The 18,062-nt window shown below is 38.9% G+C and overlaps 1 protein-coding gene across 3 annotated transcripts; it reads left to right on the forward strand.

Annotated features, from left to right (window-relative positions):
• The first annotated feature begins 377 nt into the window (after positions 1-377).
• ADGRG7 (adhesion G protein-coupled receptor G7) lies at positions 378-17,839 on the forward strand. 3 transcript variants are annotated; one of them, XM_042809806.1, is made up of 9 exons: positions 378-496; positions 3,264-3,371; positions 7,151-7,282; positions 8,102-8,211; positions 10,372-10,527; positions 11,253-11,344; positions 12,106-12,224; positions 12,309-12,422; positions 17,312-17,839. In XM_042809806.1, the coding sequence occupies exons 1-9, from the start codon at positions 388-390 to the stop codon at positions 17,347-17,349; spliced, it is 978 nt and encodes a 325-aa protein (XP_042665740.1). In that variant the 5' UTR covers positions 378-387; the 3' UTR covers positions 17,350-17,839. The 3 variants fall into 3 exon arrangements, with proteins under 3 accessions (XP_042665740.1, XP_042665741.1, XP_042665739.1); XM_042809807.1 differs by lacking the exon at positions 17,312-17,839 and adding an exon at positions 17,015-17,139; XM_042809805.1 differs by lacking the exon at positions 17,312-17,839 and adding an exon at positions 16,060-17,005.
• The last annotated feature ends 223 nt before the right edge of the window (positions 17,840-18,062 follow it).

Below are 18,062 nucleotides of genomic sequence, written 5' to 3' on the forward strand. Positions count from 1 at the left end.
ATCCTGTTGATGTGTACTGGGGTGCTGTACTGTGCTGGGAGTGAGGAGAGGTCCACCAGCATGGCTGTGGGCTTGACACACACAGTAAAAGGGCTCCAGCTTTGTTAGTACAAGCATAGCTGGGTACCTGCTCCAAGCAACAAGAATACTTGAGATATAATGTCTTGATAAGTGAGATATTTTGTGGTGTGAAAAATGTTTTAAATAATGATGTGCTACTTCTCTACAAATATGTGTGTTTTTGTGCTTTTTTTTTTTTTTCTTCCCTAAATGGAACCGAAAAGGTTAAAGTGCTAGCGGTAGATAAGTAGCAGTTAATGGTTTATCCATCACGGTTACGGATGTATAACATAATTTTATAGCAGAGCAGACATTTGGCACTGCAACATGCCTTCACTCTACTGGGAGAGAGTGTTACTTGGGACTGCTTGCTGTGCAGCGACTGTGACCCTCTGTTCCCTGTGCATTTGGCAGCTTGTCGTCAGGTTTCACAAAGGTAAGAAATACAGTTCTGCACCATTTGAGCTGTATCCAAGGTCTTTGTTTTCTTTTGCTTTTTCTGAAGCGCTTAAACATGATTACTATTAGCTTCATCCCTGCCCTGGGCATTTTAGGTGGAAATGTCTGTCTTCTTTAATTCTCTGACATAGCTTTGAAGAATTGTCTTGAATGTTTTTCACTCTTTTGGTAGAAATCTGATTTACTTTCCAAAAGGTAGAAACGAATCTCTTTCTAGGCTGGTAAATCATGCTTTAAAGTGTTAGTATCTTTACAAGGTAGCTTTACAAGATAAGGAACACCATATAAACAAAATGTGTTGTATAGCACCTGTCCATGACGTTATTACAATTTGCATTATAGAAGACTTGGCGGAAGGAATGTAGGAAACACCAATATAGAGAAAAGTTTACATTCTCATGAGGTTATATTTGCTTCAGGTGATTTATCAGATGTTTGCAGGGAGGGAACACACCTAAACACACAAAATGACACAGAAGTAAATATTAATTGCTTAATTTGTAAACTGCAGTTGCTTCAAGGATGGAAGATATCTTCATGTCCACATGATGCAGCACTTGCTGTGCATAGATGGAGTATTGTTTCTTCTTTCTCTAAACTTAAACTGCAATCCCGGGATGTTTGGTTTAAGAACAAAACATGACAAAATAAAAAGGTCTTGATGACGCAGTATGATGCAACAATCTTAGTTTTGATTTAAATATATATACTGTCAAAATCAGTGTGATTCTTGCAGTGATTAATTTCTGAAAAACTTAAAAGCCAAAGACAAATAAAAAGAATATGTTTTCTGAAACTCAAAATAAAAACAGAAGAACCCTACATTTTTAAGCCAATGCCAATATTATCTAGGCCAAGAGTTTTACTGTGTGGAGGGTAGTTATGAAAGTTAGATTCTGACAGCCTTGTTGACTGTAGAAGTACCACCATCAGTGCTTCCAGCCCAAGGCTGCCCTGCTTGATCACCTTCCCCTATTCTCCTGTAGACAGCCCAGAATCTGATGCATTTGCAAGGCAGCACTCCTGCAGCTTTGTTTTTAGGGATTCTGTATACCATGTTTACTTCAGGCACAAGTTCACCAAATAAGACGGAGGCCTGGAGCTGTGCTACAGATTCCCAAGTATTTTGCAAGCTCCCAGGCCTAAAGGGATCCCACTGTAAGGCCTGCTCTTTCTCTGCTATGTTGCCCCAGAGATGAGTAATGGAGCATGAGCAGTTCAAACATCGACCCAATTTGAGCTCACAGAGCCCTTCTCTGCAAATGCTGAGGTGAGGCCATCAAGCTCTCAACTGCTGCATGAGTTTCCCTTCCTTTTTTGTAAGATTTCCAGTGGAGAAACCATTTGTTTTGGACAACTGATGGCTGGTGGAGACATTACCTAGCTGTCCATAGATGTTATTCCACTAGCATCATAGACATCTGGCTGAAACATAGCTGAGGCAGACTGAAATACAAATACTAAATAGCAGCAACATGAGAAAGAGTTGAGCAATGCTTGCCAAGAACTGAATTACCCCAGCCATGTGGCAGATCCTCTGTATTTTGCAATAATTTTCCAATTATATGAATCCCATTAAAATGTAAGAAATTAAGCAGTCCTAGTGAGAACATGAGGAATATACAACAGCACACGTGTTCCTGACGGCACTATTAACTTTTACATTTTCTGGCTTTATTCCCTTTGCCAGCATCTCAAAATACAGACACTAAAATGTCGTATCCATTGGTAGGCCTCAGCTTCATCTTTCTGTATAATTTCAAGGAATAAAGTGCCTCAGAGCACTGTGTTCACTGTGAATGTTACAGACGGACTCCAAACTCCACCCTCCACTTCTGGACTGAGTGAGATAAACTGAGAGGAAGTCTTGGTTCATGCGGAATTCCCCATGTCGTCAAGCCATCTCTCAAAGCTTGAGATCAACCAATGATTTCTCTACTGCACTTTCTGTTGCAGAACACTCCTTAGTCATTAAAGATTTTCCAGTGTCTTTTTTTGAGAAACCTACAGTTTTTCAGAGCTTGTTGAACACTGCCAATATCATGGCATATGCAGAAGTTTCTGAGATCAGCAATTTCACTGCTGTTGCATGTATGCTGGGTTTTTTGTTTCTTGAAGCAGCAGCAGCCAGTGCAATGATTACTTCAGACAAAGCCCTCTATTCTTGCCAAAAGACAGAATGAAAATTGGCACCTGTCCTGGAGTATGAATAGAAGCTATGGCTGAGACCAGAGCATGGATTTTCATCTGTGTTATCCCATAGCTCCTGGCCACATCAGAATATCTCTCTGTGATTCTTGGATGTCTGATTATCCTCTGCTTGTGACCAGTTTGAGTCAGGGGGATCTATGGCCCTCTTTTTGCCCCCTTGTTCCTGTGAAATCCTGCAGAAGCAATTTGGGCTTTTCACATATTCAACAGCTTGAGCTTCTTGCAGACTGGAAGTCCATACTGTTCCTGCTCTTCTGGCAGCTACACAGAACAGCTTCTGCCTATGTATTTGTGCAAATGCAGATTAATTACTGAAACCTTTGACTACACTTTCACGGCATTGTTACTGGGGATAAGGATGAACTAGTGGCTGAGTATGTGCTAGCCTGTGGATCACAGAATGAAACATTTTTTAGATGAAGATCCAAACAAATCAGCATCTTATTTGTTTCTTCCCCTCATCAAATTATTCATATGCATGTATATTCTACGTTTACTTATGTTACCTACATCTTGATAATTTATTTAAACAGAAACTACAGGACCTGTGGTACCTCCTTGCTTCTGCCTCAATGGTGGATTCTGCCAGGATAGAGCCTGTGTGTGCCCCAACGAGTGGGTTGGACAATTTTGTGATATAGGTCAGTACAAGCAAGGCAGCACCAGCAAATGGTGCTATGTCTGTAGTTCCCTCTGCTTTGGGAGGCTGATGACTCCTCTCCTGTCTCCTCATCACTGCTCAGCAGGGTCAGGCGTGCAAGCAGTGATGTGGTTCATCTTGCTCGGTGAGGCTGTATATTTCACCCACTTCTGTCACTCTTTTGAATGAGTAATATATCTGGGGAAGATATTAAAGGTTTCAGCTGTCTGTGGTTTATTTCTAGCCAATTTGGCCTTTGTTTGAATTCCTCTGTTTCAACATCACAGTGACTTGAAAATCTGAGTCAGATCTCAGGGGCCAGTATTCCTCTCTCTGGATTTGCTGGTGCCAAGAGGGGTGCCAAGATTCAGCTCTGCACTACCGAGGGGACTGCAGTCTCCTTAATTCCTGCTACCACAGCCACAAGTTTTGGGTGAGTCAGATTTCTGACACCTGGTGTAGCACTGGCCTGGCTGCCTCCCATTTCAGGCTTCTTTGCCACAGCATAGCATTTCTGCGCTGGTGTAAATGGAGGGGGTGCTCCCAGATGATCACCAGGGTGGTAAGACCAGCCAGCACACACTTTTGGAAGTAACAACCTGCAGTGTGACCACTCTGACATGCAGATAGGCTGCCACATAGCTAGCTGTGCAGCTGTACCTTTGTCAAATGAACTCACTCTATTTTTCAGATGGATGCTGCAAGGTCTGCGGCTTATCCAGGAAAATATTCTTGGTGAGGTTGCTAGGTAGACAGAAACTTCAGGTCTGCCATACTGCTTCCTTGTGACGAACCGGGTAGAGCAGCCAGCAAACAATGGCGGGTTGGATGGGTTCATGATGCATTGGAATGTTTGAGCAAAATAGTTCAGAGAAATCATCTGGAATTTCAGCACTGGAAACAAATCATGATGTTAATTCTAATTTCCTATGTCCACTCCTGGGTATGGGTATTCTGTATTTGATTTACTGTACATTGTAAAAGTTTATAGTGCCCATCTGTCTGTTATTCTCCCTTCCTGACAAATTCAACTTGCCAATGAGCTGGTCAGTCCTTCCTAGCCACTCCCAACTATCCATGACATTTGCCTCCTCTCTAGCAAATGACAAAATAAAGATGTGTATTATATGTACTGGAAATCAAAAGATGAATGTAGGACATAACAGTGAGGAACGGGGGCCCAATGGAGCATCGAGAGTGTGGAAAAACAGCACAAAGGGTGTTAAGGAAGTTGAAAGGAGAAATGGTATGGCTGGGTAGGTGATGATTTATTGCCAGAAGGAAAAAGCAGAGAACATGGGGCGAAAAAACTTTTGTAAACCAATTACATTTGTCCTAATGGAAATATTCATCTTGGTTCATATTTCATTTCTTTTGTACATATCTTGGCTCTTTTTGTCACAGGTCATACCAAAGAGCCTGCTTTTCTTCCTACTTTGTTTGTTTGCTCATTTTTGTATTTAGTTCTGGACCAGCCTTACTTACAAATTCAGAATATTTGCAGTAATTTGAGATTTGCATCAGTGGGGAAAAAAAATCATCGAATAGTTTTATTTCAGATGAACTCTTTCCTGTAATTCAAAGACTAAGTAGTGTAAGTACATATACAAACCAGCCAAAAACACATTCAGACCTGAATAGCTGAAATGACACAAGATAAATCTTAAATATGTGTTCATCTATGAACATATATGCATTTATGCACGAATGTAGCAACACATTCCTGGGTTTCACTGTCAGAAGGAAGGCAGCATCACCACAGAAGTATTCAAATGCATCGGTATAGACAGGATTCATGCAAGAGTGCCACAAGACCTAGCTAATGTCACTGTGGGGCTGCTGTCACCTGTGAAAAACCATGGCAAATAGGAGAGGCTATAGAAAACTGAAAAAAGATCAACATTATGCCCATCCTTAAAGAAAGAGAACTCTGGAAGCCATAAGCCAGTCAGTTTCACCAGAACATAGAAGATTCTGGACTGCATTCTCTTGGAGCCTATTTTCATGCACATGAAAGATGAGAATTATTAGGAATAGTCAGTTTGATTTTACAATTCAAGCTTGAGCAACCTGACTACCTTTTGTAGAAAATAATTGGCTTTGCAAACAACAGAGAGTGAGAGATATAAGACATCTTGTGTTCAGTGAGGCCTCTGATACTATCTCCCTCAGCATTCTCATTTGGGAAGCGATAATGTACAAGTTGGGTGAATGGACCATTTGCTGGGGTGAAATAAACTAAGTGGCTGAGCTCAAAGTGCAGTATCAATGGCTTGACTGACATACAGGAAAATTAAGGCAACCTGCTGGTCAATTCTAGGGCCAGCTTTGCCCAATATCTTCATAAACAATCTGAATAATAGCACAGAATGCCCTCTCAGCAAATCCATGAGCAATATTAAACTTGCAGTGACGTGGAGGTATTGTTGACACACTTAATGGTAGAGTCTCATAGAATCATAGAGTAATTAAGGTTGGAAAAAATCACTGAATCATCTAGTCCAGCCACAGCCTGTCAGCACCATATGCCCCCTAACCATCTCCTCAGTGCCACATCTACCATTTTCTTGAAACCCTCCAGGGATGGTGACTCCACCACTTACCTGGGCAGCTTGTTCTAACAGCTCACCACTCATTCTGTGAGGAAATTTTTTCTAATACCCAATGCAAGCCTCCCTTGCTGCAAATTAAGGCCATTTAGCTCTCACCTCAATAAAGAAGAGCCTTGAGAAATCTGAGGATCAGTCCAGTGAAAACCTCATAATAGCCAGCAAAGGCAAATGCTGATCTCTGCACTTGGGACATGAGTATAGACAAGGAGAATGCTGGTTGAGGAAATGCAGAACCTATAGAAAATAAGATTCACAAAAAGTTATGTGACTTAGCAAAGAAATGAGTGCCAGAACATGGAGAAAGGCTCCAAGTCTCCCAAACCCTCTCAGGACCGTAAATACTCTTTGTCTAATATCTGCTAATGGGAGACAATCACCTGAAATGTGGTCTCAATTAACAAAAGTTAGCAAGTACAAGATGCTGCAAATCCTAAGACCATGCTGTAGTGTATTTTCAAGCATTTGCAACATTACAAAGTCAATTTGCATTGTTCTAGCAGTGTGACATGAAATTAGGATGCAATAGGCTGCCACATTGGGTCAGGCCACACATCTACTAAGTTCACCATCCTGCCTGTAGAAGCACCAATATGAGGCGTTTGGCAAAAGTGGGGGGTTTGGGGTGACATGAGGGAGCCTTCTTGAACTTCCACCTCCCATTCCAGCAACCATGTCTAAGACATCATGTTTCAGTCACCAAAGACTGAAACTGTTTTAAGACTGAAACTCCATTAACTGTTGGAGTCTCATTCGCAGCAACTTTGGATTTTTGTCCCCCCCTCTGCTGTGTTTTGTGGCATTAAGTTACAGATCTAATTAATGCCTAGGTAGCAAGATTCTGAGAGTGAAGCTTTATCAACTTTTTCAAATATACCAGGACTGAGGCAGTGAAAATAGTGCAGGTAGTAAAAGTTATGGGCTTTTATGTCTTTGGTGACTTCAAGATCTCTTACAGCAGTTTGGTTTTAGGTAACATTTATCTAACTGATTTAACAGACATTTATTTCCTTTCAGGCCAAAGATTCAGTGAGTTTCTATTGTCTATGTATAATATTTTATACACGGACATAATATACATAATAAAATGTATAACATTTTATTTTTGAAAATTGCTCCATCTATTAAAAATGTTTGATCAGAATATGTTTTTTTTTTTTTTTCTGTACAGTTAACTTTTGTGAAGACAGCATTTACACAGTGAATGTTTCTGAAAACGTGGTAAAAAACCTTACTTTTGAAAGGATTTTTGTAGGTAAATACAGCAGCTCCAAAGAGAAGTGTGAACCTAACACTGTGAATGGTATGTGTTTCTTTCGCTTCTTTCACTTTCTTTCACTTCCCAAAGGCAAATGTAAGGTTTGTGAAAGATAGAAGCTCAGTAGAGCAGGAGATCAGAGCTCTCTGCTTAAAGCAGAGCTCAGGCAGCAGGAGCATAAATCTATCCACACAGACATCTGCCTCAAATGTAATTGATATGATACACGTACACATACCTGTTCAGATCCTGGCTGAGAGTCAGTTCATGTCACTAAAGAACAAGTGTTTGATATAACTTACTACTTAACATTAGGATTCAGGACACTTTCCATGAACTGTGGTTGCATTGTGGTATCACTTCAATCAGGAAAAAAAGCAAGATATGGGCTTCTCACAGAAGAGATCTGGAAAGTACAGAGTACTGCAGTACCTTTCAGAGGAGTACCTATTGCATGGATCTCCACAAGACCTTTTTTTTTTTTTTTTTTTTTTTTGTGATATTTGGAGTATGCTTTTCAAGATATGATGAACAGTTTATCAGATGGTTTAATGTTGATTTCCGTCTCTGATTTAAAAGACATGTTTCTATAGCTCTAGCATATTAATACCTATCTGAATCTGGCAAGAGTATTTTCGGCAACTCTGACAAGTTCTTGTCTGAGTGCAAAATGTGTTTGAAAGAGAACAATGATTGATGGGCACTTGTAATCCCAAGAGATAAATGTTTTATATGCAAACAGCAAATAACACCGGATACACAGTCACACCCACTGTACAATTTCAATTCCCAATGAAGTCATGTGCATGTAAGCAAACACTTCTGTACAAAATGTGTATCTTAATGTTTTTCACAAAATTACAGGTAACTCTTCAATTGCAGTCCGGCTGTGCTCCAGAAAGGGAATGATTCCAGTTTTAGAGACTCCCAGAATTCTGAATTGTAATGAAAATCTGGACTCTCTAGCATTACAGGTAATCTTCAATTATATCTTAGCATGCTCTTTAAGCAGCAGAGATCGTGCAGCATCATGTTAAAAAAATGCAATAGGTACTTGAGCAGGGATTGTGTATTTGTGTTACATTTTTTAAAACTTTACAGAAAGAAAAACCAACCATGAACGTATTTGCAGAAGAATTCTTGGGAAGTGTCTGTTTTGCATATGGCATTTTTCCAACTGTGATTGTTTAATTTTGCTTGGTTGTGCCTGAACACAGCATCCCATTTTGTATTATCTAACCAGCCTGGAAGTTCTTCCCTCAAGTTCCCATTTCACAGCAAACACCTCAGTGTAGAAGCAAAGCTGACCCAGGATATTGAACTAAGGAGAAACTGGAAGGGATTTCAAGAAGACTAGTGGGAGAGAACACAGTGGTGTTAACACTGTTAGGAAGGATTAAGAGCAAAGCATCTCCATTCAATCCCATGAAAAGTTGAGCATGGATGAAACACTCTTGTCCCTCAATAACTCAATGAATGATAAGCTGCTCATGATAAAACCATAAACACTTATGCTTTGTTTTAAGGCTTAGCTCTACCATACCCCAAAAACATAGGGCACTGAACACAATTATGCATGTTACAAACAGCAACTGCTCCTCTTCTGCTTCTACTCTTCTATTCCCTATTACAAGTTCCAACTGAAAAAGGAAAAAGGAAAAAGAGACCAGCTACAGTTCTAGGAGAGCTGATTATTCATTAGATTTTTTTTTTTTTGTTGTTCAATCCTTGAGACTAAGATAATTTCCCAGTGTATAACTTTCATTAAATGGATCACAAGTAAAACCTTCTCCATAATAATATCACAGAATCATGGAATCATAGAACCATAGAACTGTAGGGGTTGAAAGGGACTTCTGGAGATCAAGTCCAACGCCCTGCTAAAGCAGATTCCCTACAGAAAGTCACACAGGAAAGCTTCTTGAATATCTATAGAGAAGGAGACTCCATAACCTATCTGGGCAGCAACATATTTGTATATTAGTAGCAGCTGTTTATAATACTAATAAGATACAGGTATACATTTGGTTGCAAAAATAAAATTGTTCTGCTGCTATCAGCGATTTTGAGTTTTGTTATGATTTTTTTTTGCGTTGTACTGCCATCTAGTGAACTTAGACCAGCCCGGGTTCTGAAGATAGAACTACGAGTCAGATAGTCAGCTACGAGTCAAAGAGATGTTTATCCTAGTGATCCACAGGCCAGATTTAAAAGGGTTTTATTCCTGCCAGTGCAAATATTTAGCATGAATACAAAGTGATGCTACAATTCAGAACAGTGGCATACGTGTTCACAACGTACATGGTGCACATCCTGATGTTATCAAGTATCAATAGTAAATCCCTGGTAATTATAGATAAAGAAGTCTTTCCTCCCTATGCAACACATTAACCTTTCTTTCCTACCACTCTGAGCTGTAGAAACTCTTCAAGAAATTTGCATGATTTAATTGAACTTGTTTTTGACAGCTTTTAGAGGTTTAGAAAAGGGATGACTTGGTGCACTGTCAATCTTCACAACCTATGAAAAATACTCTTCTGATGATTAGCACCTTCTCCACACTCTTAAATTTTATTGTCACACAGCTATGCCTTCATGTAATGTATAGATAGTGCCTTATTTTGTGTGTGTATGTTTGCATGCCTGAGATATTACAGATGTTTATGCCCTGCACATTAAAGTGATTGATTCCATCCAGATCCATCCAGAGCTTCTAAAAATTGTTGTTATTACCCCCAGCACTGGAATATCTTTTCCTTTTTTATGTTTATGCCAATTTGAAGCCCTACAATGTGCTGAAGTGAGGACTATGTCCTCAGTGCAGCTTATTAGTGCTGCGCTAAGATGCACTGCTATTCTGAATAACATTTCTTAGTTCTTCAGATGGCTTTTCAAAAAATCCAGTTCTGGTTGTTCAAGGGATAGTGAAAGGCAGACAGAAGGTTGCAAACTCAGAAGCTCAAGGAGGCCTTATTACTGCCTGCAGTCACCTGCTAGGAAGAAGTGGAGAAAGACATGGTCAGACTCCCATTTTTCTACATGTATAATTTGATTTTATGTAAGAATATTATGAAAATGGTGATTCTTTTTTCCTTTTATTATTTTCTTTCTGCTGAATGGCGTTTCCCTGGCAGGTGGAAACTGCAGACACCAGCAGTGTTTCAGCAATTGCAAGTAATACTCAGATCCTTACCTCCATTCCCAGTCGACTGACAACGCAGGACATCTCTGCTGCTGCGAATATTGCAGTGCAGATTCTAAGAAAACCAAATGTTTCAGAAGATACTCAGGTGAGCATTATTACGACAGAAAGAAGTTTTTAATGGCTTAATATTTGGGATATGGATTCTCTCTCTCCTCCGTCAGCACAAGGAACTCTCTCCAGTGTGCTTCCAATTAGCTTTACATAACAACACAACCAAATGCATCCATTTTGCCATTTAGTGATCCAGTGGCCCTGAGTGCATTTTTGTGGATTCACTGCTGCTTCATTTCCCAAAGCAGAATGTAAATTTGGTTTTATCAGTTATATGGACTTGCCCATATCTGGACTTCTAATACTAGGATCATATTATGTTTAAATTCATCATTTAATCTTCTCTGTCTAAGTTAATAAAAGTGTGGTACATGTGAACCATTGGCTCTAAGCTTATATTCTCTCTAGTTACACACTTTATTTTGTTTACTCCACAGCATGTGGAGCATGTATTTTCAAGTGATGTCTACTGCATTCTTACTTTGCCAGTGCACTATGTAGATCACATACATGCCGACCCCCCCTGGTTTTATGTTTTTATTTCTCTTCAATGTTTTAATAAAGAATTTAAATTTTGAAAAAGTTTTTATATTTATATACATTAACTTTAGTATATATTTTATATGTGGCCCAAGATAATTCCTCTTCATTCAGTATGATTCAGGCAAGCAAAAAAGTCGGACACTCACTGTAGAGCAAGAGATTCTTTATTTTAATTGCTTTTGAACAGTACTCTTTTTTTTTTTCTTCTTGACTCAGGCATCTGTGGCAGTTTTAACTACAGTAAGTCAACTCTTAGATGCCAACAAAACAGAATTTGATGACAATAATCTCGTCAATGTTACAGCAAGGTAACCTCAGCCTTCGCCCTTTTTTGCCCTTTTTGATTAGATCTAGCAAACAGCATTTTCCCTTGTGTTTCAGAATGAAAATCATCATGAAGGTACCAAAGCTTCTTCAGTGTTCAACTCCAGTGTACAATTTGATTGGTTCAGCAAATTTACACCAACAATTTTGGCTGATTTTTCCTGCTTTGGATAAAGAATGAGGACAGGGAAGTGGGGACTTTTGGAATTTTCCAATTTGGTTGGTTGGTCATCAGCAGTTTTGGCAAATTATTCAAGTTTCACAGTACTACCTGTGGACAGATAGGGGCTTACATGGTGGACTAACCTACTAGCTGGTATTCTGCCACTTAAAAACATTTCCGTTTTATTTCACTGCACTTCACAGAAGTCTGAAGTATTATTGCAATTCGTAGCACGTGGAAAGAGAAAGCTACCAACACCCTCTCCACAAAGGACAAACTTCCTGCGCTTGTTAGAAATTTCTGACTTACTTAACAAGCTGTTTCATACTTGACTGTATGCCAGATTTCACATTGCCCCCATTCCCAGGTGAATGTATGACTGAATCCTGCTTCTCCTGATGTTAGAAAGCAATGTTTCTGTCGACTTCAAAAGTACAGAATTTCCCTTGTTCTTCGAGAGAACACGCACAGCCTCTTCACTCTACCTGACATGCCAGACAATCAAATCAGATAGGGAGCTGAGCCTATGGCTGCTTGTGACAACTAGAAGTGACTTTTTTTCCGCTCATTATTGTATTGCAGCCTCACAAAAACAATGGAAGAATTTTCTTTGATGGGCAACGTCACTCAGCCCAATGTTGCAGTCCAGTCTGTTCCACTGAAATTGAACTCCTCTACAGTTCTGGTTTTGGCACAGAGAGGTAAGCTTGGGCACGTTGTTAGATTTACAAGGAGAAGGAGGTATGTACCATAAATTCTAATGCAGATGTTGTTTATTTTTCTAGATACAACCCTGTCATATTTTCCATCAACAAGACTAGACATACAGGAAAATGTCCCTGGGCTTACTAGTGAACTCAGTACTGAAGTCCAGATACTGCTCAATATTAAAAGTAACAGTAAGTTCTTTCAGCTACTGAAACCTAAACCTGGTACCTTTTGAATGAATATTCCCTAAAAAACATGCTTTGGAAATAACTTTAAAAAAAACTGAACCTGAATGTAAACTTTTTCTAACAATGTTTTAATGTATGTTGGTACCATATATAATGGCAAAAAAAAATGCACATGTCAAACGAGCTAGATGATCTTATTTACAGATTAATGCAGATGTACCTGTAATGGCCAGAAAGCTTTTCATGTTTGCTTTCTTCGCCCCCCCCCCCTTCCACTTTTTTGTTTTCTAAAAATCCAGAACATAATGAATCTTTGACCAAATCTCTGCAGACATAAAGTTCAAAATCTAGTACATACATACCTGGTCTGAAATACAAAGTCATCAGCCATTTCAACTGAAATTATTACTACTGTCAGGTTCTCACATCTGTGTGTCGTGATGGTATTCAAAGGCACACAGGATTTTTCCAGATGCCCATTATGTGCACTCTGCAGTGCTTTGCAAAGGTATAGTTCCTCATTTTCCGCTGAAGCTGCTGGCGAGGGTTAATGATGAGTTAACCTGCAGTGGGAGTCTCTGGCAAGTTATAGTTCTGCCCTTCTTACCAGGCACACAACACCTGTCTGCTAGTTATAGGACAATTGTTTTCTGCATGTCCAATTTTGTTCGTTGTGTATGATTTGGCAGAACACTGATTATGTACAGCTGCGACTGTGTCGTGCTAAAACTGCAGGAGTTTCAGACTGAGTACCTGAAACCAGCAGGCGTGTTCTTATTCTCTCTGTTTAGTGACAGTAACATTAGACATCATAACACAAGAGTATAATGAAGGGGAAATTTGCGAATCACTTAGACATCAAATTGCTGAACATCATTCATATACCAACCCACAGGGAAATGAGTAATGCAGTCCTCTCATCTGAGTTAGAAAAGAGTCAAGGAGATAAAGGTAGCCTCACATACACAGCAACGAGAATAAAACAAATGTGGAAGAGCTCATTAACAGATCACCATCCACTCTGCTCACTGATGTAGACAATGATCCTGTGGAAAACCAGTGTGATCATGTACAGTCTTTATCATAATGTCTGTAACATCTCTCTCAAGAGGGTTCAACTGATTTCACAGCTTTTAAAAAATATAGAAATTATTTGGTATCAAATGCACAATTGTGACACAGCTATAAAATCATGTTACTCTTTCATGATAAAAAAATGTAGAAAACTAAGAATGCAATCAATTATATAGATGCCTGGTGCATGGTTGTGGCTGTCCTGCTGCACTACTTTTTGTTGGCAACGTTTCTGTGGACAGCACTCAATTCTGCACAACTATACTTAATGCTGCTTAGAACCATGAAACCCCTTCCTGGACACTTCATTGTAACCATGTCAGCAATCGGATGGGGTAAGATTTAAAGTTGCAAATACTTCCAACTCTTACCAAAGTATAGGTACATAGTACAGACAGAGAGAGGTGTAACGTAGCAGATCAGTAGTGAGGAACTGTAATCTCTGGTTTAGACAATATGGTTTAATAAATAATCCCCTGTTACAGTTTACTCAACTGCTATAAGCTAAGCTTGTTTTCACTGTCTTGATACAGCACTGAAAACAAGAGCTCATTCACCAGCACAGCAACATACGTCTATTGCATGTAGGAGAAATCTTCACAATACTCAAGGCATTCAACAATCAGTTTCTGTCAACTACAGGATTTTTTATTTTTTTCAGATACAGTGATTGCATTTATAGACTCAAATGCTTCACTGAGCTCTCTCTGAGATGCCTCATGACCTCCACCAGAGCCTTGCATGCATCCAAAAGCATGGGCTGACTTACATAATTTGTTACATATTATGTATTATTATTATGTAATAATATTGAGATATATTAATTAATATTAATAATACTAATGTTATGTATCAATATTATGTAATAATACAATATTATGTATTAATAAGAGTGCATTCTTAAAAAAGTAATACCAATTAGCAGCAACGCAGCAAGCTGAAAGGAAACTATTTGGAGAACTGAAGAATGCAGTTAGATGCCCAGGAGATAAAGTGAAAAATAATACAGTACACAAGACTACCTGCCATTTCCATATTGTGTATTCAGCATGTTGTTTCCAGTGGCATCTACCAAGCAGCTCAGAGCCTCATTTTTTAATTATTATTTTTTGCATTTGGGTGGAGGCAGAGATAATTTCTCTAAAACTTCTAGAACATGGACTGCACATGCAAGTCAGAAAATGTTCAGTGAAAGCTGCCTGGCAACACATCACTGTTCTCCAGCATTAGGTTCTTCATTGTCCTGATACTATTTGCGCTTCTGAAAGAGCACAATTCTGACTCACTGCTTTTCAGACTTTGAGAGCACAGCCAATAGTTGGCAGTCTGGAAGATCTACAGTAGGGCTGAAGGAGGGGGTAGGCAAGAAGTTATTTATGTAGAATAGAGATAAGGCTCACCTGTGCAACTGAACAATAACAAGCCAGTGTCTCTCTTATTAATTAGGGGTCCCTGCTGTAGTAGTTGCAGTAACACTTGGAGCTACTTATGGAGAAGGGAAAGCTTTAAACTACTGACAGGAAGAATTGTAAGTTTGTGTGTCATTACAATACCTGCTATCGTATACCTTATGTGATGGCTTATTATTAATACCATTCCAGGTTTATTGTTAGTATGTTATTTTGTATATTTAAGTGCCTCTACTAAAAAAAAAAAAAAAAAAAAAAAACAAAGAAGAAGGGCAAAATTCTCCACTCAACTTTCATTGTAAGGAACTGCAGCTTTTCTCACTAAGAATGTGGGATGCTGGATTTACATCTGCCCTGAATCCTCCTGCAAGATCTCCTGTGGCTTTAAATGGGAGTTGTAGACAGTTTTACAGAAGCTGAAATTGAAGACCTTCATTTAAGTGCATAATTGCATTTCAGTACTTAAATGTAGTCCTTTGATTTATTTAAAATCTTTGTGGTGGGTGTAACTATATGCCTTAATACTGTGTGTTTTTCATATCTGCGTTCATCTGGATGCCAGCACCCCAGAGCAGGCTATAGACTTGCAGTGCTCCTTGGTGATAGTGTATGATACAGAGAAAACACATTTCAGAAATACAAACACCCTTCCACATAATTATATAAGGGTAGACAAAGCTGTTCTACGATTCTGTGGTGGTCATCTCATTGTACTGATATGGAAAGTGTTGACATCTAGCTTATTTGTCAACGAAAAAAAGGAAATAAATATGATTGAAGGGTAACCTCATCCTCCTGAATCTGCTCCCGCTTTTGTTTTAACCTTTGTCCGTAAAGTTTTTCCTTTTGCTCTTCAGGTTTATTATAATATTCACTCTAAACTTGTATATGGCAGACAGATACCTATTTGGTTAGCTATATGCCGCTTTGCAATATTTACCTCTGCAGTTTATTTGATAAATCACTGGCCATTTTCCAAAGGAACGTGTCTGAAAGCCCTGTTGTCGAGGAATGATCACCTTTCAGAGACAGGCTAGGGCTAGAAAGCCCAAAGGGATCCCTCAGGATGAAAAATAGCCAACTGTTTTGTTTTGTTTTGGTGCATTGAACAATGTGCCTAACAAATCTTTTGAAACTGCCTCTCTTTGTATTAAAAGTTGCTGACTTGCAGCCCTGGATCAAAATCAGAATTTCAGCATGAAAAAACCCATATTCTGGTCCTTCCTTTTGCCAGTAGCATTCATACTCCTCTTTAACATTATCATCTCCATCAAGATCATTGCTTCTGTGATATGGAATGAGAACAAGAATCTGACAAGGTGAGGTGGCATAGAATTCCTCAGATCTTTCAGAATACATATTCCTCAATCTCTTATTAAGAGCTCAGACTTTCTTGTTACAAAGTCAGATTTTTGAGAAAATCATTTGTTTTAAAGCAATACACACTTAAAGCAGTTAGAGAATAATTTCCACTGCTGTAATGGATCAGGATTTTCTCATTTACATAAATGAGCACATTGTAGACTTCTCCCCTAACCACCACCACTTTGGTTTTGGTTGCCATGTTACTCAACTTTGCTTCAATACGGTTATGCTTTACTGTTTACTAATCTCAAAGAACTAACCTATTCAACAAAGCTTTGCACTTCATTCCTTTAACATACAATTTTAATAGTTGGAGTAGACCAAAATACCATCTCTCTGACTCCTCATGGGCTTCAGAAATACTTGATATCCAAATTTTAATGGCAGCTAATTGTTATACTGAAAACTGTGAACATTAGGAGTGAAGTTATTCTAAAAAGCTTATCATAGCTAACATGCTAATTTTCAGTGTTTCATGCTGCCTTGGTAAACCTCACATTTTAATCAAAGAAATATATAGCCACACTAGGTATTCCAAAGACAGATTATTCATACAAGCGTGGGCAGATTTCTTATTCTCAATTTATTTCCTGGATGATACCCCAACCAAAAGTAAGATATATGTTCTCAACTCAGCTGAGTAACAGATATTTGCAATATAGCCCTTAGTAAGTAAAATAGAAAGTTTAACCTCAAAAAGAGATTAAATTATATGGAGAATTTTTTTTTGTGCATGTATTTTTTTAGGAATAAAAAGGATTCATTCATGAAAAAGATGACTGCCACTATCTCTATAGTAGTGATGCTTGGAATCACCTGGACGATTGGCTACCTCATGCTAATAAGTCATGAGGAAATGAATCTTTTTTTCAGCTATATGTTCTGCATTTTTAATGCTACACAGGTAAAGTATCTGGCAATTCTGAGACTAACAATTTAGACACTGGAAAAAAAACAAACAACAAACGTCTCTGATACATTTGTTGAATGAATGGTGGTAGAGTGGAGGACCTGGTGGAACACAGATTCAGATTTTTTTTTCAGGCAAGGGTGCTATGCTTCTGGTCTCCAAAGCAATGTGATATTCAGAGCGTATATCAGGAAAAAACTTCCTTGTCAGCTGTGGAAAAGCATCCCAGGAAAGTAACTAGAGATTTATGCCTTCAGAACTTTTACAGATTCTGAATAAAAGCCTACAGGAAAGCATCTACCTTGTTTTCCCCCAGGAGCAACACAGACCTTAAGAATTCTTGGCTTTTTGGTCATATAAGGCATATTAAGTACATGAAGTAGTGGATACTTCATTAATATATTAGTAAATATTTTCTGCAAAACAGCTAACTGGACATATGTGATAATTCCCACAATTCATTCACCCCTAAATCTAAAGTTGTTTACTGTCTTGATTTACTGAAAACTGAGACTCTGCATACCAGTGGGGATCAGATCTGCAAACTGTCCCTGCAAGAAGTTCCTGACACAATTATTACTATACTAACGGATACAGTGATTTTTTTTACATTTTTAACATGGGTAGATAGCAATAGGACAAGAGGGAATGGTATTAAACTAAAGGAGGGAAAATTTAGATTAGATGTCAAAAGGAAGTTTTTCACAGAGAGGGTGGTGAGGTGCTGGAACAGGCTGCCAAGAGAGGTTCTGAATGCCCCATCCCTGGAGATGTTCCAGTCCAGGTTGGACGGAGCCCTGGACAATGTGACCAAGTACTTGGTCTAGTGTTTGACAACCCTCCCCATAGGGACTTCAGATCACCAATCTTCAAGAAAAAAGTTTC

The sequence above is a fragment of the Centrocercus urophasianus genome, unplaced genomic scaffold (genome assembly GCF_019232065.1).
Source record: "Centrocercus urophasianus isolate 14NV4802_14NV808 unplaced genomic scaffold, USGS_Curo_1.0 seq_12, whole genome shotgun sequence".
In the NCBI taxonomy this organism is placed as follows: domain Eukaryota; kingdom Metazoa; phylum Chordata; class Aves; order Galliformes; family Phasianidae; genus Centrocercus; species Centrocercus urophasianus.